The sequence below is a fragment of the Theropithecus gelada genome, chromosome 2 (genome assembly GCF_003255815.1).
Source record: "Theropithecus gelada isolate Dixy chromosome 2, Tgel_1.0, whole genome shotgun sequence".
In the NCBI taxonomy this organism is placed as follows: domain Eukaryota; kingdom Metazoa; phylum Chordata; class Mammalia; order Primates; family Cercopithecidae; genus Theropithecus; species Theropithecus gelada.
Window position 1 is genome coordinate 155,702,135 of NC_037669.1, and position 20,136 is coordinate 155,722,270.

Genomic DNA, 20,136 nt, shown 5'->3' on the forward strand with positions numbered 1-20,136 from the left:
CCTTCTGTAATTGATTTTTAGTTTTATTCCATTATGGTTAAAAGAGATACTCAATATGCATTCAATATTTTAAAATCTGTTGACTTCTTCTGTGACCTTGTAGCCTGTCCTGGAGAATGTTTCATTTGTTACTAGAAAAATGAGTATTCTGCAACTGTTAGATGGAATGTTCTGTAAATGTCTATTAGGTCCATTTGGTCTAGAATGCAGCTTAACTCCAGTGTTTCTTTGGAATCATTGATTCATTTTCTGTCTGGATAATCTTCCCATTGCTGAAAGTTGCATGTTGAAGTCCCCTACTACTACTATTGTATTGCAGTTTCTCTCTCTCCTTATGTCTTAATCTTTAAAATGTATTTGGGAGGTTCAATATTGAGTGTACAGATATTTACAATTGTTACATCCTCTTGTCATATTGACCCTTTACCATTGTAAAATGGTATTCTTTGTCTTTTTTCTTTTCTTTTCTTTTCTTTTTTTTTTTTTTTTGAGAAAGAGTCTTGCTCTGTCGCCAGGCCGGAGTGCAGTGACGCCATCTTGTCTTACTGCAACCTCCACCTCCTGGGTTCAAGCAGTTCTCCTGCCTCAGCCTCCTGAGTAGCTGGGACTACAGGCATGTGCCACTACACCTGGCTAATTTTTATATTTTTAGTAGAGACGGGGTTTCACCATGTTGGCCAGGATGGTCTCCATCTCTTGATCTTGTAACCCGCCCGCCTCGGCCTCCCAAAGTGCTGGGATTACAGGCATGTGCCACCCCTCTGGCCTTCTTTGTCTTTTTTTAATCATTCTTGACTTGAAGTCTATTTTATTTGATAACAAATATAGCCAGTCCTGTTACATTTTTGGTTTCTAAGTGCATGGATTATCTTTTTCCATACCTTCACTTTCAGTCTGTGTGTGTCTTTACAGATGAAGTGAGTTTCTTATGGCAGAATATAGTTGTGTCATTTTTTTTAATCCATTCAGTCACTTTATGTCTTTCAATTTGATAATTTAATCCATTTACCTTCCGGATTATTATTGATGGGCATGTGTTTACCATTGCCATTTTGTTGCTGTTTTCTGGTTGTTTTGTAGATCCCATTGATTTTTCTGTATCTAGTAGTAGGTTTTGATTCTGTGCTGTTTATTTCTGTTGTATCTATTATAGATATTGCTTTGTGATTACACTGAGACTTATAAAAAATATCTTGTAGTTAAAACAGGTTATTTTATGTAGGGCACGGTGGCTTACACCTGTAATCACAGCACTTTGGGAGGCCAAGGCAGGCAGATCTCTTGGGGTCAGGAGTTCAAGACTAGCCTGGCCAAAATGGTGAAAGCCTATCTCTGCTAAAAATACAAAAATCAGCCAGGTGTGATGGCAGGTGCCTGTAATTCCAGCTACTTGGGAGGCCGGAGAATCGCTTGAACCTAGGAGGCAGAGGTTGCAGTGAGCCAAGATCGTGCTGCTGCACTCCAGTCTAGGTGATAGAGCGAGACTCACTGTCAAAAAAAAAAAAAATACAGAAAAAAATACAGGTTATTTTAAACTTATAATGACTTAGCTTTGATTGCAAAATATCATAAATAAACTTTACACTTTAACACAGATCCCCTCTTACATTTTGACTTTTTGATGTTTCAATTTACATTTTAAAAATTTTGCTTATCTCAGCAATTGTTGCAGTTGTTTGTTTTGGGGTTTTTTTTGTTTGTTTGTTTGTTTGTTTTTTGTTTTTGTAGAGACAGGATTTTGCCATGTTGCCAAGCTGGTCTCCTAAGCTCCTCCCATCTCCACCTTCCAAAGTTTGGAGATTACAGGCATAAGTCACCATGCCTGGCCCCGGTTGTTATTTTTAATAGTTTTTTCTTGTGGTCTTCATACTTAAGATATAAGTCATTTACTTACCACATTTATAGTATTAGAGTACTCTGAATTTTTTTCAGTTTTCTTACTTTTGCCAGTGAATTTTATACCTTGAAGTTTTCTTGTTACACGTTAGTGTTGGGGTGATCAGACCCAACACCAGGCCGTGGGGGCTACAAAGTCCGGCGGAGTCAAAGGAATGAGAAAAGACAAGTTAAGAGTGAGTGCATAAGGTGGGTCCAGGGGGCCAACGCTAGTATGGAGGTTGTGAAGGCCCCGAGCTCCGGGATCCCACACTATTTATTGGTGATCAAACAAAGAAGCAGGTAGCGAGGATGTTTGGATGTGGGGGTAAACAGGTGAGGATGTGAGGACATGAGGATAGATAGGTAGTGGTGCATCAAGTGTATCTGTGACAGTTTAGCATTTTCTTTGACGCATATAGAATATACTTTGCTGCTCGAGATAATGGAGAACATGTTTACGAGCCTGGGAGAGCAACCGACAAGTCTGCGCACATTCCAGAGGCCACGAGGGGTTTTATGCCCCGAGCCCTGGATTCCATCCAAGCCACGAGGGGTTTTATGCCCTGGGCTTATATTTGTGATACGGCAGGGCAGCCTTCCTCACTTTGGCACAGAGTTTGGTGTTCCAGAGGCCACAAGGAGTTTTAGACCCTGGACCCCAAACATTTTCCAAGACTCTTTTATATTATGACAGATAAGCCAGTCCTGCCTGAGCTCTTCTACCAACACATTAGCATTCATGTCTTTCAAACTGAAGAACTTCTTCTGGCATTTTTTATAAGGCAGATCTGGTGTTGATGAATTCCCTCAGCTTCTATTTGTCTGAGAAAGTCTTTATCTGTCTTTCATGTTTGAAGGATATTGTTAGGTACAGTGTTCTTGGATAGCGATTTTCTTTCTTCAGAACTTTGAATATAGCATCTCAGTCTATCCTGGCCTTCAAGGTTTCTGCCGATAAATCTATTGAAAGCCATATAGGAGCTCCATTGAATATGATACGATTCTTTTCTTTTGATGCTTTGGATATTTCTTCTTTGTCTTTGATTTTTGCTAATTTGATTATGATGTGACTTGGGAAATTCCTCTTTGGGTTGAATTTGTTTGATGACATCTGAGCTTTCTGTTCCTGGATGCTGTTGTCTTTCTCCAGATTTGGAGAATTTTCAGCCTTACTCTTTTAATATGCTTTCTAGGCCCTTTTTCTCTCTCATCTCCTTTGGGAATGCTAATTTTGCAGAAGTTAGTTTGCTTGAACGTGTCCCATAATTCTCATAGGCTTTTTAAAATTTTTCTTTTTGCTCTTCTGACTAGGTAATTTCATATGTTCTGCCTTCAGGCTCACTAGTTCTTTCCTCTGTTTGGTTAAGTTTGCTATTGAAGCTTTCTAGTGAGTTTTTCACTTCAGTTACATTCTTTATTTCTAGGATTTATATTTGATTTTTAAAAATTGTTTCTATTCGTATTTCTCATTTTATTTTTCAAATTTGATTTAGTTTTCTATTTGGATTTTTGTGTGTGTGTGTAAATCCATAAAATTCTTTAAGAGGATTACCCTGAATTGCCTGTCAGACATTTCATAGATTTTCAGTTTTTCCGGATCTGTTGCTGGAGCTCTACTGGTTTTGTTTGGTAGTGTAATATTTCCCTGACCTAAGTTGATGCTTGTGTATTTGAAGAGATAGCTACTGCTTCCACTTTTTGCAGGTTTGCTTTGGTAGTACTAGATCTTTACTTCTTAGTTTCAGAACTTGAACCATGGCCTCTTGTTTTTTTCTTGGTCTGGCAAGAACTTATAGTGAATGCTGGAATTTAAACAGTATTCCAGAACCAAGTCACTGCACTTCTGTTCTTTCTCAGTCTGGTGAAGACTCTTGGTACTGGAACACTGCGCTGGAACTATATTGCTGGCCTTACATTATTTCCCAACCTGGGAAATACTTAAGTGGGTACTGCAACTTAATCCCGGCCTTTAAGTTGTTTCCAGGCCAAGGAAAGACTTTATACAGTCATCTGGGCTTTGTGGAAAATATATCTAGGGATTTGATCCTTCCTGTGGATTATGCCCCTTGCAGTGCTTTTGTACTGGCCACTCCCTTCAACATGGCATCCCCACTGGTCAATGTGCCAAGTGGCCACCAAGATCTGTGCACCAGTTACTGTGATCAGCCCCCTATTCTTTCTCCCCAGTGAACCCCAGGTTTTTCTGGCCTCCTGGCACTCCCAGTGGTTTCTGTGGGATGGAACTGGAGTGATCTTCTTGTGAAGATTCCCAGACTAGCAAGGAGAGCAATTTTCCACTTCTAATTCCCTCTTATCTTAGCAATCATGGGTCGAGGGCAATTCTCTTTGAGTTTTGCTGGCTTGTAGGGAGGGGGCAGTTGGCACAGTGTGAAATGACTATTTCTCTTACTAATCATAGTTTCTTGATTCTGTGGGCCCAAAGGGTTTCTCTACTTCTCTTCAGAGTTCTAGCATATTCAAGTGGTATTCTTGTGTTTGAATAGTTTCTGGTTGTATTTTTGTAGGGGGAGTGATGCTGGGCAGTCTTCTGTTCCACCATCTTGCTGATATCAGAACACCAAAAAAATTTTTGTTAGAATGTCTTCCACAGAAATCCAGAAGGATGAGCCTCCATTAGTTTTTGTTCCTTTGTGAAAATTAGGCCAATTCTTATGCAAATGAAAGCTTCACTCCGTAAGTGTATTTTAGGTCCCTGTCTTGGAGAAACTTACAGTTTAATGACTTGATTAATGATCTCTCTTATCATTCTTCCATCATTTAATATGGTGACTTAGAAAATCTTAAATAAGCTGTGGAGTATCCCCAGGAGTTCCATGATCAGCTTTCAAAGATACTTAAATGTACACATCCACACACATATAGTGTCTTGTAGTCTAGTCATAAGCTTTTCACAGTATTAACCAATCATCCAAAAAGTAGTAAGATCTGTCTGAAATCAATATTTTAATACATCATCAAAAATTCCACATTTTAATACTCAAAATTTAAGCAAATTCCTTAGTGCCTCATTTATATGCACTAAATGGAATTATTTAAATTGGTACAACTGGGCATGGGGCTCATCCCCATAACTCCAGCACTTTGGGAGGCCAAGGCAGGTGGAAGACTTGAGGTCAGGAGTTTGAGATCAGCCTGACCAACATGGTGAAACCGTATCTCTACTAAAAATACAAAAAATTAGCCTGGCATAGTGGCACACGCCTGTAATTCTAAACGCTCCAGAGGCTGAGACAGGAGAATCTCTTGAGCTCAGGAGGTGGAGGTTGCAGTGAGCAGAGATCATGCCATTGCTGTCTAGCCAGGGTGACAGAGTGAGACTTCATCTCAAAAAAACATAAAATAAGCCGAGCGCGGTGGCTCAGGCCTGTAATCCCGGCACTTTGAGAGACTGAGGCGGGTGGATTACTTGAGGTCAGGAGTTTAAGACCAGCCTGGCCAACATGGTGAAACCCCATCTCTACTAGAAAGAACAAAAATTAGCCACGTATGGTGGCAGGCACCTGTAATCTCAGCAACTTGGGAGGCTGAGAGGCACAAGAATCGCTTGAATCTAGGAGGCAGAGATTGGGCCACTGCACTCCAGCCTGGGTGACAGAGCGAGACTCTGTCTCAAAAAATAATAAATAAATAGATTGGTATATTTCACTTATCAGGGATATTCCTATTTTCCGTTTACCATCCCTCTGAAAGTCACCCATTAAACAGAACCTTCTCTTAAATGATAGCTGTATAGATACAGCTTCAAGATAAGTTCTCTAGTCCACTAATATGCCTTCCTCTTCACTCACCCCCCAGAAAAACTCAGCTTCTCTGTAATCGTTTTCTGCTAGAGATTGGTTTCTTATAATATCACATGAAATTATTCTCGTTTTATTCAGTTATATTACCTCTCATTTGAGAGGCCTACTCTGACTTTTACATATAAACTAGTACATGCTATATACATATACCTTTTTTTTTTTCTTTATAACCAGCAACAGTATATATTTGTGTACCGTTTATTCACTAAAGTGAGAGCTCCAAGAGAACAGGGATTTTGTCGTCGTTTGCTCCTAATATCCCTTTTACCTAGAGCAATGCCTAGAAATAATGTACCTTAGCAATTTTTTTTTTTTTGAGACGGAGTCTCACTCTGTCACCCAGGCTGGAGTGCAGTGGCACCACTGGGGCTCACTGCAAGCTTCACCTCCCGAGTTCACGCCATTCTTCTGCCTCAGCCTCCCTAGTAGCTGGGACTAAGGTGCCCACCCCCACGCCTGGCTAACTTTTTGTATTTTTAGTACAGACAGGGTTTCACCGTGTGAGCCAGGATGGTCTCGATCTCCTGACCTTGTGATCTGCCTGCCTCGGCCTCCCAAAGTGCTAGGATTACAGGCGTGAGCTACCGTGCCCGGCCAACTTAGCAGTTTTTAAGTTTTGTTAGAATAAATCTAAACAAATTAAAAATTTCACTTTTTTTGGCCATATTTCATATGTTTTGCTACTACATGATATTTTTATTAATTTATCATTAATGTCATTTTACTAAAAACTGTTGGGTTCATGGGTAATGTTTCTAGATAATAAGGTGTGAATTTTTGTAATTATTGCTGAAACATTTGGTTATATGTTGTAATTATATGACTGTGAAATCAGTGTTTTAAGAAAATAGAACTCAGGGCCAAGGCAGGCATATCACTTGAGGTCAGGAGTTTGAGACCAGCCTGGCCAATGTGGTGAAACCTCACCTCTACTAAAAATACAAAAGTTAGCCCAGTGTGGTGGTGGGCACCTGTAATTTCAGCTACTTGGAAGGCTGAGGCAGGAGAAGTGCTTGAACCCGGGAGGCAAAGGTTGCAGTGAGCCAAGATCATGCCACTCACTGCACTCCAGCCTGGGTGACAGAGCGAGACACCGTCTCAAAAACAAAAAAAAAAAAAAAAGAAAAAAGAAAATAGAACCCAGTTTAAAATTACATATTCTAGTATCAGTCATACAGGATAATAGCAGTGCTTGTCATTTTCACACATATTTGAACATTGTTCATCAGTAAAAGTTTCCCTTTACATTTTATGTCTAGTTTAACCTATATGACATTGTTCAGATTCCACCATTTTCCGACCTATAATGACATCAGTTACATTTTTGTATTGAAATAGATGAATAATCTGATCTCTGATATTCTTTTTTTTTTTTTTTTTTTTGAGACAGAGTCTCTGTCGCCCAGGCTGGAGTGCAGTGGTGCAATCTCAGCTCTCTGCAAGCTCCACCTCCCGGGTTCATGCCATTCTCCTGCCTCAACCTGCTGAGTAGCTGGAACTACAGGCACCCGCCACCATGCCCAGCTAATTTTTTGTATGTTTAGTAGAGACGGGATTTTACTGTGTTAGCCAGGGTGATCTTGATCTCCTTACCTCATGATCCACCTGCCTTGGCCTCCCAAAGTGCTGGGGTTATAGGCATGAGCCACTGCACCTGGCCTGATCTCTGATACACTTTTCTCTCCACACCGCCACCTCCCCCCCGCCCCGCCCCATTTTTTGTTGTTGTTGCTGTTAAACACTGAAATGATTTGTGTGGTGAGGGAACACTACAGTTCATATTCATGTAACTTTGCAATGCCCTGTTATTTATTTCCAGGCTATTTAGCAGACATGACCCACAAGCAGAAGAAGCATTAGCAAAGAGGAGGGGAAGAAACAGCCCGAATGGAAACCTCATTAGGATGCTGGTTCTTTTCTTTCTTGAAAGTGAGGTAAAAAATGTTTTAAGATAACTCATTTATTTTTATTATATTACATGTTAAATAAAATTGTCATTTCATTTTAATTTTTTTTAAATCAAATAAAAACAAGTCTGTTTCTTATAAAGTTGCCTTCATGAACTGCATGATATAGAAGCAGTCCTTTACCTTTTGTGGAAAGAATTTCTGAATATACATGTAGGTGTGGATCAATACTGAATACAGACTGGCAATTGTTAAACTTTTACAGTATTGCAATACTGCATAACTTTTTTTTTTTTTTCTTTTGAGACAGGGTCTCACTCTGTCGCCCAGGCTGGGGTACAGGGGTGCGATCTTGGCTCACTGCAGCCTCTGCCTCCCAGGTTCAAGGGATTGTCCTACCTCACTCAGCCTCCTGAGTAGCTGGGACTACTGGTGCTCACTACCATGCCCAGCTAATTTTTGTTTCTTTAGTAGAGACGGATTTTCACCATGTTGGCCAGGCTGGTCTTGAATTCCTGACTTCAGGTCATCCACCTGCCTTGATCTCTCAAAGTGCTGGGATTATGGTCATGAGCCACCGTGCCCAGCCTGCATACCTTTTTTTTATTGTTCCCTCTTTTGTTTTTATGCCTATAGCTGTTACATCACATTAAACAGTTTTTGAAAATTGTCAGACTGTCAATAACACTAGTTTTATCTTGTTTGAAAATTATTTAGTAAGGAGAAAGAAAAATATGAATTCATGTTTTGATATTTGTACAAGCCTCATAGCAATGTTTTTATGTGCTATATTCAGTTATTGCTTAAACAATTTTGTAATTAACACTTATATGTCAGGATCTGTTTTTACAAGTAAGCTTTGGTTTTTCCACCAAAATGGTGTGGGTATTTTTTTGTTTTGTTTTTTGTTTTTTAATCTGTATTTCCTACTACTGCCGTGTCATGGGGAAATGGTAAATTAAATCTGAAGAACTCCTGAATAACTTCTTCATTTAGAAATGGTTGAAAATAGAGTTGCAGGCCACGTGCAGTGGCTCAGGCTTGTAATCCCGCACTTTGGGAGGCCGAGGTGGGCAGATCACTTGAGGCCAGGAGTTTAAGATCAGCCTGGCTAGTATAGCAAAAGTCCGTCTCTACTAAAAATAGAAAAAAATTAGCTGGGCGTGGTGGCACACACCTAATCACAGCTAATTAAGAGGCCGAGGCACAAGAATCGCTTGAACCCAGGAGGCAGAGATTGCATACAGTGAGCCGAGATTTTGTACCACTGCACTCCACCCTTTGCCACAGAGCCAGATTCTGTCTCAAAAAAAATTAAAATAAATAAGCAAACAAAATAGAGTTGCAAAAGAAGTAGAGAACATCTGGAAACCTAGGACTCTCAATTTTATTTGTTAAAAAGTGTTTTTGATTTGTGCTAAAAGTCAGTGAAGAAGAGAAACGATTCTATGAATGCTCAAGTTTGAGAGTAAGAGGGGAACTTCGTAGGAATAAGGAAGAGAGACACAAACAGGTAGCCTGTATGAAAATTAAAATTAGAGAAGTAAGAACTCAGTCAGTGGAATGAAGGGTGTTAGGGCAAAATAGCAGAAAGTGGTGAAGGAGCTGCTGCTATTTTTTAAGAGAGTTACCAATGAATAGAGAAATAAAGTCAGAAACAAAACTAGCTAGAGAGTTGAATTTGAGTAAAGAATGTGTTTAATAGTGTTTTAAATGTGTATACAAATTACCTGAGGATCTTGTTAAAATGCCAGTTCTGATTCAGTAGCTCTAGAACGGGGCCTGAGATTCTGCATTTCTAACAGTCTCCAAGATAGTGCTTATGCTCCTGGTCCAAGGATCACACTTTGCATACTAATGATTTGAAGCATTATTTTCTTAACAAGCCAGGGTAGATATATTACAGAATAAAATGCAAAATGTGAATTTTTTTGGTAAAACACTAACTACCCCATAAATATCACATGTCTAGTAAACCATCTCAACTTATACTCTTATCTCCCTTAGGTTTTAGAGGAATGGAATAAAAAGTAGCCAGGCATGGTGGCTACTTGGGAGGCTAAAGTGGGAGGATCCCTTGAGCCCAGGAGTTGCACAGGCTGTGCAGTAAGCTATGATTGCACCATTTGCACTCCAGCCTGTGCAAGACCTAGTCTCTTAAAAAAAAAAACAAAAAAGCAACAATAGTTTCAGAAATTGATAAGTATGAGATAACTACTGAAAAGTTTAGGGAATATGATGATCTTCGCTAACTGACTTTGATTATTAATTAAAGGAAAATGTTTTTTATCTCTGAAAGCTCAAGGACTTTTCAATTTATTAAAAGGCATGAATACTTAGTTTCAGGCTGTTTGTCGTTTATTTAAAGAAGTAATTTGTAATGTTTATTACTGCACAATTTTCAGATGGTCTTACTGTATTCCTGTGTTTGCTACCATTTTCTAAAGTCTTACAACAGTATTAGAATGTATTTGTCAGTTATCCTGTATTGCATTTTTTTTTTTTTTTTTTCCTTGTTTTTTTTGGAGACAGAGTCTTGCTCTGTCACTCAGGCTAGAGTGCAGTGGCATGATCTCAGCTCACTGCAACCTCTGTCTCCCAGATTCAAGCAGTTCTCATACTTTAGCCTCCAAGTAGCTGAGACTACAAGTGTGTACCACTATGCCTGGCTAATTTTTGTATTTTTGGTAGAGACAGGGTTTCACCATGTTGGTCTGGCTGGTCTCGAACTCCTAACCTCAAGTGGTCCACCTGCCTCGGCCTTCCAAAGTGCTGGAATTATAGGCGTGAGCCACCACACCTGGCCCTGTATTGCATTCTTGACAGCTACAAAAGAAACTGCAAATAGTATTGAAAGGTTGATTCTTATGATTCATGGTGTTTATATTGACTTTTATGGTCTCCTGTGTTTCACAAGAAATTTTCTTTGTGAAAATCTCTGCTCTTATCTTTTTATACTTGTGTTCCCCTAGGATGAATGCTTAATTAAGCCATATTCTTATAGTGTGATGGTATTCCAATTATGCTCTACTCTGAATTTCTCTTTGTTTTACTGTCACACACTTCAATTGGTAAAATTTAGTAATAGACTTGTGAAATACTAAATTGAAAGAGACTTTAGAAATAATAAAGTAGAGGGAGTCTTTTTAGGGGTATGGAGTCTTGCTGGAGTGCAGTGGTGCAATCTCAGCTCACTGCAACCTCTGCCTCCTGGGTTCAAGCGATTCTCCCATCTCAGCCTCCCGAGTAGCTGGGATTACAGGCATGTGCCACTACGTCTGGCTAATCTTTATATTTTTAGTAGAGATGGGGTTTCGCCATGTTGGCCAGGCTGGACTTGAACTCCTGACCTCAAGTGATCCACCCTCCTCAGCTTCCGAAAGTGCTGAGATTACAGGCATGAAGCACTGTCTGCAGCCAAGGGAGTCTTTTATAGATGAGTTACAGACTGATATGGTTTGGCCCTATCCCCACCCACATCTCATCTTGAATTGTAATAATCCCCACGTGTCAAGGATGGGACCAGGTGGAGATAATTGAATCATAAGGGCAGTTTTTCTTACACGATTCTCATGGTAGTAAATAAGTCTCACGAGATCTGATGTTTTTATCAATGGGAGTTCCCCTGCACAAGCTCTCTTGCCTGCCACCATGTAAGATGTCCCTTTGTTCTTCCTTCATCTTTTGCCATGATTGTGAGGCGTCCCCAGTCATGTGGATCTGTGAGTCCATTAAACCTCTTTCACTTAAAAATTTCCCAGTCTCGGATATGTCTTTATTAGCACCATGAGAACAGACAAATACACAGGCATCTACCTGGGATAAACTGAACTGATTATTTTACCGAAATGAGAAGTAGTAACATTTTAATAGAATTATAAAATGCTGAATTGAAATCAGTTTACAGTGCAGGTAAAATGTGATTAAGAGATCTGCCTAAACAAGTCTGTAACTTTATTTTCTTTTGGTACCAAAAGGTGATTTTTTAAGATGTTTTAACCTGTGACAGCCATTGATTTCGGATGACAAAATACCTTGTATTTTAGATGCCCGCCAGATAGTTGGATAAGTCGTACTTGAATGTGATGAGTCTGGATTTCCCTAGAGGTAGTATGACTCCAGAATTTATTATAAAAAGTGTGATGCAGCCAGGTGCAGTGGCTTACGCCTGTAATCCTAGCACTTTGGGAGGCTGAGGCGGGCAGATCACGAGGTCAGGAGATCAAGACCATCCTGGCTAACATGGTGAAACCCCGTCTCTACTAGAAATGCAAAAAATTAGCCGGGCCTGGTGGCAGGCACTTGTAGTTCCAGCTACTTTGAGGCTGAGGCAGGAGAATAACATGAACCCAGGAGGCAGAGCTTGCAGAGAGCCGAGATTGTGCCACTGTCCTCCAGCCTGGGTGACAGTGTGAGACTCCAGCTCAAAAAAAAATAAAAAGTGTGATGCTTTGCTTTTCAGAGGGATAAGGATGCTAGATGCTATTAGTAATTATTTCAAAACAACAAGAACAACCCAGAACATTTCTGGATAATCTGGCAGTATGGTCACCCTTCTTCTTCTTCTTCTTCTTCTTCTTCTTCTTCTTCTTTTTTGGGGGGGGAGACCAAATCTCGCTCTGTTGCCAGACTGGAGTGCAGTGGTGCAATCTTGGCCCACTGCAACCTCCACCTCCTGGGTTCAAGTGATTCTCCTGCCTCAGCCTCCTGAGTAGGTGGGACTGCAGTCATGTGACACCACGCCCAGCTAATTTTTGTGTTTTTAGTAGAGATGGGGGTTTTACCATGTTTGCCAGATGGTCTCAATCTCTTGACCTCATGATTTGCCCACCGTGGCCTCCCAAAATGCTGGGATTACAAGCATGAGCCACCACGCCCGGCCAGTGACCCTTCTTATGAATGACAAGGCTAATTGTGGCAGTCATTTTAGACAGGAAAATTGACAGCTTATTGTAGATGTGTTGAAGACATTTCCCAAAGAAGCCAGGCGTGATGGCTCATGCCTGTAATCCCAGCAATTTGGGAGGCTGAGGCAGGTGGATTACCTGAGGTCAAAAGTTCGAGACCAGCCTGGCCAACATAGTAAAACCTAGTCTCTACTAAAAATACAAAAATTAGCAGGGTGGTGTGGTGGCATGCACCTATAGTCCCAGCTACTCAGGAGCCTGAGGCAGGAGAATTGCTTGAATCCGTGAGGCAGGAGATGGCAGTGAGCCGAGATCACACCACTGCATCCTGGGCAACAGAGCAGGACTCTGTGTCAAAAGTATGAAAGAAACTTAAGGTACAGTATAGATTAAGAAATTTTATTATATTGCATAGTAGGAGCTATGTAAGAGAACAGAAACAATGGAGGGAGGCCAGGCATGGTGGCTCATGCCTGTAATCCCAACACTTGGGGAGAATGAGGCAGGCAGATCACCTGAGGTCAGGAGTTCAGGACCCGCCTGGCCAACATGGTGAAAGCCTGTCTCTACTAAAAATATAAAAATTAGCCTGGTGTGGTGGCGGGTGCCTGTAATCCCAGCTACTCGGGAGGCTGAGGTAGGAGAATCACTTGAACCCGGGAGGCGGAGGTTGCAGTGAGCCAAGATCACGCCACAGCATTCCAGCCTGGGCGACAGAGTGAGACTGCGTCTGAAAATAAAATAATTAAAAAAAAAAACAATGAAAGGAAAGAACTAAATTGAAGGACATACAGTCAGATTACTGCCTAATAGACTCTAAATGCAGATTATTACTTGAACATGTTTTCTCGGTAAGTGAAAAATCAATACAATAAAAGGAAAAGAAGAGTATAAGAAACACTGGTGAGCAAATAAATTTGAAAAAAAAACCCTTAGAGCTAAACCTAAAAACTATGACATTGATGTTTAAGGCAAATATCTATTAATTTTTTAAATGTAGGAGTATAATGTTCAAATTAAATGAAGAGAAGTGATAAACAGGCTAAGGATTTTGGTAATGGAAAAATGTTGGAAAATAAAACCATGAATGAAGGACAGATAAAGTAATCAAGGAAACATCACAAATAGAGTACAGAGAATAAAATGCCAGCAATATTTTCAGTAGTAATCCCAATAAATGTAAATAAATTAACATGTTTTATTAAAATGCAGATTATCATTTGGGATTGAAATAAATGAAAAATAGCTATATGCTATTTACAAACACATCTTAAAATAAATTAGAGGAAGTTTATAAATAATAGGCTGGATAAAGGCTGGAAATAACTAATAAATGGTTACACAAAGATAGCAGAGGGGGCAATATCAATACAAGATAAACCAGAATTAAAGACCAAAAACATTAAAAGGGATAGAAAGGGGATATTTTATATTTATTGAAGGTATACTCTGCCAAATATATACAATTGTAAATCTTTATATACCTATTCTACAGAAATACTCATAATCAAGCATAAAAGCATATTCAGCTGAATTTTTTTTTTTTTGAGACGGGAGTCTCGCTCTGTCGCCCAGGCTGGAGTGCAGTGGCCGGATCTCAGCTCACTGCAAGCTCCGCCTCCTGGGTTTACGCCATTCTCCTGCCCCAGCCTCCCGAGTAGCTGGGACTACGGGCACCTGCCATCTTGACCGGCTAGTTTTTTGTATTTTTTTTAGTAGAGACGGGGTTTCACCGTGTTAGCCAGGATGGTCTCGATCTCCTGACCTTGTGATCCGCCCGTCTCGGCCTCCCAAAGTGCTGGAATTACAGGCTTGAGCCACCGCACCCGGCCTCAGCTGGTTTTTTTATTGTAAAATATATAAAACAAAATTTAACTTGTTAAGTATACAGTTCATTGGCATTAAGTATGTTTATATTCCTAGGCAATCATCACTGCCATTTATCTCCAGAAATTTTTCAAATCTTCCCAAACTGAAACTCTGCCCGTTAAACAATAACTCTTTAATTTAGCATGGGTTAATAGCAACAGTTTTGAAACAGTTTATTTTTCTTTTTTCTGCTGCGATTGTTCGTCTTTGACTCTTGAGTTGTGCACCTCTTGTGCCTGTCACTGTTGGAGTAATGTTATGGATGGTCTAAGGATAGTTTCTCAGAATATATGAATTAGGAAAGTTTGAAGATACCTGCCTCTAACTTTGCCTATATTATTTACAAGCAAAGATGCCAATCAATATTATTTACTCTTGCTTTGATGGAATTCACTGGGACATGTTGTATGTATTTGAAATGCAATTGAAATGAAGTACTGAATTAAGTGTTAGAAGAGGCAGAGCATTACATAAGTCATTAAAATTCACACTGAAACCAGCCTAGTAACGTGGTAAACCCATCTCTACATACACACACACAAAAAAAGTGCAGGGCGAGGTTGCACAGTCCTATAGTCCCAGGTACTCCAGGGGCTAAGGTCGGAGGATCACTTGAGCCCAAGAAGTCAAGGCTGCAGTGAGCCATGATTACGCCAGCGCACTGCAGCCTGCACAACAATACTGTGAGACCCTGTCTCCAAAGGGGGGAAAAAAGTCACACCGAAGAGTGATTATAGAGTTAGAAATGAGGAAGAAATCCAACTCAGGTGCTGAATGTGCCAGGATGACAGTAGATAACCGATAGTAGATCTAGAAGGGTGACTTTCATACTTTTGGGCCACTACTCATGATGAGAAAAAATTACAGAAGTACAAGCACATATAACAAATTACAGTTAATAAAATAGTATTTACCCTTTCTATGTGCTATGCACTGTTTCTACTGTGCATCATTTTTTGAATCTTTGTTCTCAGTGCATTGAATTGGTTTAACAACCCAAGAATGGGTTGCAGTCTGTAGTTCGACTAACACTGATTACCAGGACTGTTTATCTGAATATAATGAGCCTCAAAAGTGGAAGATCTTTTATATTAGGGTGGAGAAGTTACTTGTAAGTAGAAGAAATCAGAACAATGCCAACACCTTCTGCTTCATTAGAGTAATATTCTCAGGGCCCAGCACGGTGGCACACACCTGTAATCCTAGCACTTTGGCAGGCCGAGGCAGGCAGATCTCTTGAGGTCAGGAGTTGAAGGCCAGCCTGGCCAGCATGATGAAACCCCATCTCTACTAAAAATACAAAAATTAGCCAGGCATGGTGGCGTGGGCCTGTAATCCCAGCTACCCGGGAGGCTGAGGCAGGAGAATCACTTGAACGCCGGAGGTGGAGGTTGCAGTGAGCTGAGGTTACACCACTGCACTCCAGCCTGGGCAATAGAGCAAGACTCCATCTCAAAAAAACAAAGGATAATATTCTTCAAGGCTTAATGACTGTCTAGTGGTAGAGTTTGGTGTGAAGTGTTTGATGAAGACCTTAACTATTTACTGTGGGAACATGGGCTCCAAAGAAAATTGTCAAGGGAATAATGACCAACAAAAAATGGGGGTGGAGTAAGGAATGAAATGAGTCCACTGGAAATGAGAGAATAGTGGAGACATGGAGTAACTTACATTTTTTACTTTGACTAAGATGACAGAGATGTGAAGTAAGTACAGCTGGTCCAAAAGTTTCTAATGGAATTCTGAGGGAAAATGATTAATTTCCTTTAAAAAATAAAAATAAAAATAAAGATAGTTGAAGAGACCACAAGGAATAGTGAAAAGTGACCTAGATCTAACATATAACTTCAGAAAATTTTCTAACTAGCTATGCAGTTTCCTCATCTATAAATGATGTCATTGGTCTAGGAGATCCTTACTTTTACTACCGTAAATGGTAAAAAGTCAATTCTGCATACTGCATCCACACTATTGACAGTGGAATGTGAATATATATATTGTTCTCTAAGTGGTTTTTAGAATCATGGAGACCAAGCCATTTTAATTATGAAGAAAATGATTTCTTAAATTAGTATTAGTAGTTTGTTTGTTAAATATTCTTGGGTCACACTTGATTTCTTCTTTTTAGTTACATGAACATGCAGCCTACTTGGTGGACAGTTTATGGGAGAGCTCTCAAGAACTGTTGAAAGACTGGGAATGTATGACAGAGTTGCTATTAGAAGAACCTGTTCAAGGAGAGGAAGGTATAGTATTTTGACAAGTTAATTTACATGATTTTGTATTTCCATTGATAGCAATACAGTTGTATATAGATCGCTTCTTAAAAACGAGCAATACAGTTGTATATAGACCGCTTCTTATATAAACATGCTGTGTCTTTTTGCCAAGAGAACAATTTGTTTTCTATAACAAGGATGTCTGAATCGTTTCTAACATTTTTCTGTATTAACACTGCCACCATGCCACAAAAGTTTTTAAAAATCCATATGCGTCATATAATAAAAAAGTTTTTCTTTACTTTTTCCTTTTTAAATTTAAGTGACAGGGTCTTGCTCTGTCACCCAGGCTGGAGTGCAATGGCCCAATCATAGCTCACTGCAGCCTTTGAACTACTGGACTCTAAGGATCCTCCCACCTGAGACTATGGGCACATGCCACCACATTCAGCTAATTTTTAAATTTTTTGTGGAGAGGGGATCTTACTGTGGTCCCCAGACTGCCTCAAGTAATCTTCCTGCCTCAGCCTTCCAAAGTGCTGGGATTACAGCATGAGCCACTGCACCTGGCCATAAAGGTTTTCTCGATGCTGATTTGAGATACAAAATACTGATGTAACTTAATGGTTTTTTCTTTTTTAAGTGCATCTGGAGTTTTTTGTTTGTTTGTTTGTTTTTTTGCTTGATTTATATATGAACTTGGGGAAAACCTTTTATACATAATGATTTAATTAAACCACAGCCATCCCCTTTTGTTATATTTTCTTTAAGATGAAAATCAGGAAATCAGAGATAAGGTCATTTACCTGGCTGTTCAAGAAACGGGGACATAAGAGTAACATGATAATTTTTGAAGTATGCATCTTTTTATATGCTACTTAATAATATACACAGCAAATTGAACATGTATACCTAATAAAGAGGTTGTGTTCTAAAAGATTATATGCATATTAGCTTGTTAGAACTAGAAATGCTTTTTCCTATGTATGGTTAGGTTTTCAGACTAGCCCACAATAGTACTTTAAAGGACTGGTAACTCATTTAATTCATACAACAGCCTTAGAAGGTGAGTGATGCCTTGATGTAAGGCCCACAGTAGATTGAACATGGTCTTCAGAATCAAAAGAAAATTTTTTGTGTGTGTGATTGAGTCTTGCTCTGTCGCCCAGGCTGGAGTACAGTGGCACATTCTCGGCTCACTGCAACCTCTGCCTCCCAGATTCATGCAATTCTTCTGCCTCAGGCTCCTGAGTAGCTGGGACTGCAGGCACATGCCACCACGCCCAGCTAATTTTTGTGCTTTTATTAGAGACAGGATTTCGCCATGTTGACCAGGTTGGTCTTGAACTCCTGACCTCAGGTGATCCTCCCACCTTGGCCTACCATAGTGCTTGAATTACAGGCGTGAGCCACCGCATCTGGCCAGAATCTAAAGAAATATTAATTCGGATTTTTAACTCTGTCTCTTGTTACTTATGTCCTCAAATTTTCTGATCCTTAGTTTGCCTTTTTCTATAACAGAGATTATTTCCTTGTGTACCTTATATAGCTGTGAAGATTAAGAAAGATAATGTTCTATTGAGTCCCTTTTCTGCTTCCTGTACCCTTCTGTGTGGTTCATCCTTTTGAAATATTATAAGAGCATAATGAGCCATCCTCTGCAGTAGAATGCCCATACAGATTACTGGGAGAATGAGCATCCCCCAGTGTTCCTTCCAAGCAATGATACTAATTTGTATTATCTATTCTGGCTTTGACATAATTCAGTGAGAGAAACAAGTTCATGTTAAACCTAGATACACACTGGTAAACTGGCCCAAAATGCCTCTTCTAAACTAAAAACATTTTTCTTATTTACTATGTATGATACAAATTCTTCCCAGACTTTTGTCAGACCTTTCAAGGAAGATCTTATTATGCTATATTTGTCTCTAGCTGTAATTGTTATTTACTTTATTTGCACATGTTTTTTCATTCCATGTATCCTTAGTAAGAAAGTGGCCCTAGACCAGGCGTGATGACTCATGCCAGTAATCCCAGCACTTTGGGAGGCTGAGGTAGGTGGATCACCTGAAGTCAGGAGTTCAAGACCAGCCTGGCCAACATGGCAAAACCCCATCTCTACTAAAAATACAAAACTTAGCTAGGTTTGGTGGCGGGCACTTGTAATCCCATCTACTCGAGAGGCTGAGGCAGGAGGATCACTTAAACCCTGGAGGCAGAGATTGCAGTGAGCTGAGTTCTCGCTGCTTCACTCCACCCTGGGCAACAGAGCGAGACTTCATCTCAAAAAAAAAAAAAAAGAAGATGGTCCTGTTGTTAAGTTGACAGGGCCTTCTGCTCACTAGGTGAAACTGTCCAGTGTATTTTGAATTCCCTCCACTTTTGTGATCACAGGACTATGAACATACGCTCTGTTGCCCAGGTTGGAGTGCAGTGATGTGATTCTCAGCTCACTGCGACTTCTGCCTCCTCAGCTTAAGCAATCCTCCAACCTCAACCTCCCAAGTAGCTGGGACTACAGGTGTGCACCACCATGCCTAATTTTTTGTATTTTCAGTAGAGATGGGGTTTCGCCATGTTGCCTAAGCTGGTCTCAAACACCTGGGCTCAAGCAGTTTTCCTGCCTCAGCCTCCCAAAGTGCTGAGATTACAGGCGTGAGCCACCACTACTCCCCAGCTTACACATTCTGTTTCTAACTAACCTTAATATTTTCCCTGATAGAAATCAATTTCCCTCTAATGTCTACTGCCTTAACACTTGAGTAAAGGGCCTCAGGTTAGTATTCAATGGTAGATTCCATTCATTTTCCTTACCTTGTTTGTAGTCATAAGATTGCCAGAATAAGTTAGAGCTTCTCATTCCTTATTCCAACTCATTTTCTGTATATCACCCCATGTTCTATAAGGTTATTTCCAAGGAGAAGGGAGGCAAAGAATATAAATTAAGGGCCAGGTGCAGTGGCTCACGCCTGTAATCCCAGCACTTTGGGAGGCCAAGGTGGGTGGATCACAAGGTCAGGAGATCAAGACCATCCTGGCTAACATGGTGAAACCCCGTCTTTACTAAAAATACAAAAAATTAGCCGGGCCTGGTGGCAGATGCCGGTAGTCCCAGCTACTCTGGAGGCTGAGGCAGGAGAATGGCGTGAACCTGGTTCATGAAGCTTGCAGTGAGCCAAGATCACACCACTGCACTCCAGCCTGGGCAACAGAGTGAGACTCTGTCTCCAAAAATAAATAAATAAATAAATATAAAAATCAAGAAGAGACAAGATAGTATGCTTTGGTATTGTTAACTTTCTCTCATGTTAAGAAGATGTATAAGTCAGTAAATAATAATTACTAAGTCTTTTAGTCATGAAGGTGGTCTAGGTGCATTTTACTTGTTAAAATATATACTATTAGGTGTTTCATTGTGGTTTAAATTCTGTTTACAGTGGGTTTTTTTTAACTTCCGGTCAAAAGGTTGGCTTGGCTTGGCTTGGGTTTGGTTGGTTGGTCTTAGGTAGAAAAGTAAGTTACCAGATGGGGA

The 20,136-nt window shown here is 40.1% G+C and overlaps 1 protein-coding gene across 2 annotated transcripts in view; it reads left to right on the forward strand.

Moving 5' to 3' along the window:
• Window positions 1-20,136, forward strand: part of STAG1 (stromal antigen 1) — a 402,456-nt gene that overhangs the window by 277,311 nt on the left and 105,009 nt on the right. For both annotated transcript variants that reach the window (XM_025375719.1, XM_025375720.1), the window contains exons 14-15: window positions 7,519-7,633; window positions 16,511-16,628. In XM_025375719.1, coding sequence (XP_025231504.1) covers window positions 7,519-7,633; window positions 16,511-16,628 — 233 coding nt within the window. The remainder of the gene's footprint in view (window positions 1-7,518; window positions 7,634-16,510; window positions 16,629-20,136) is intronic.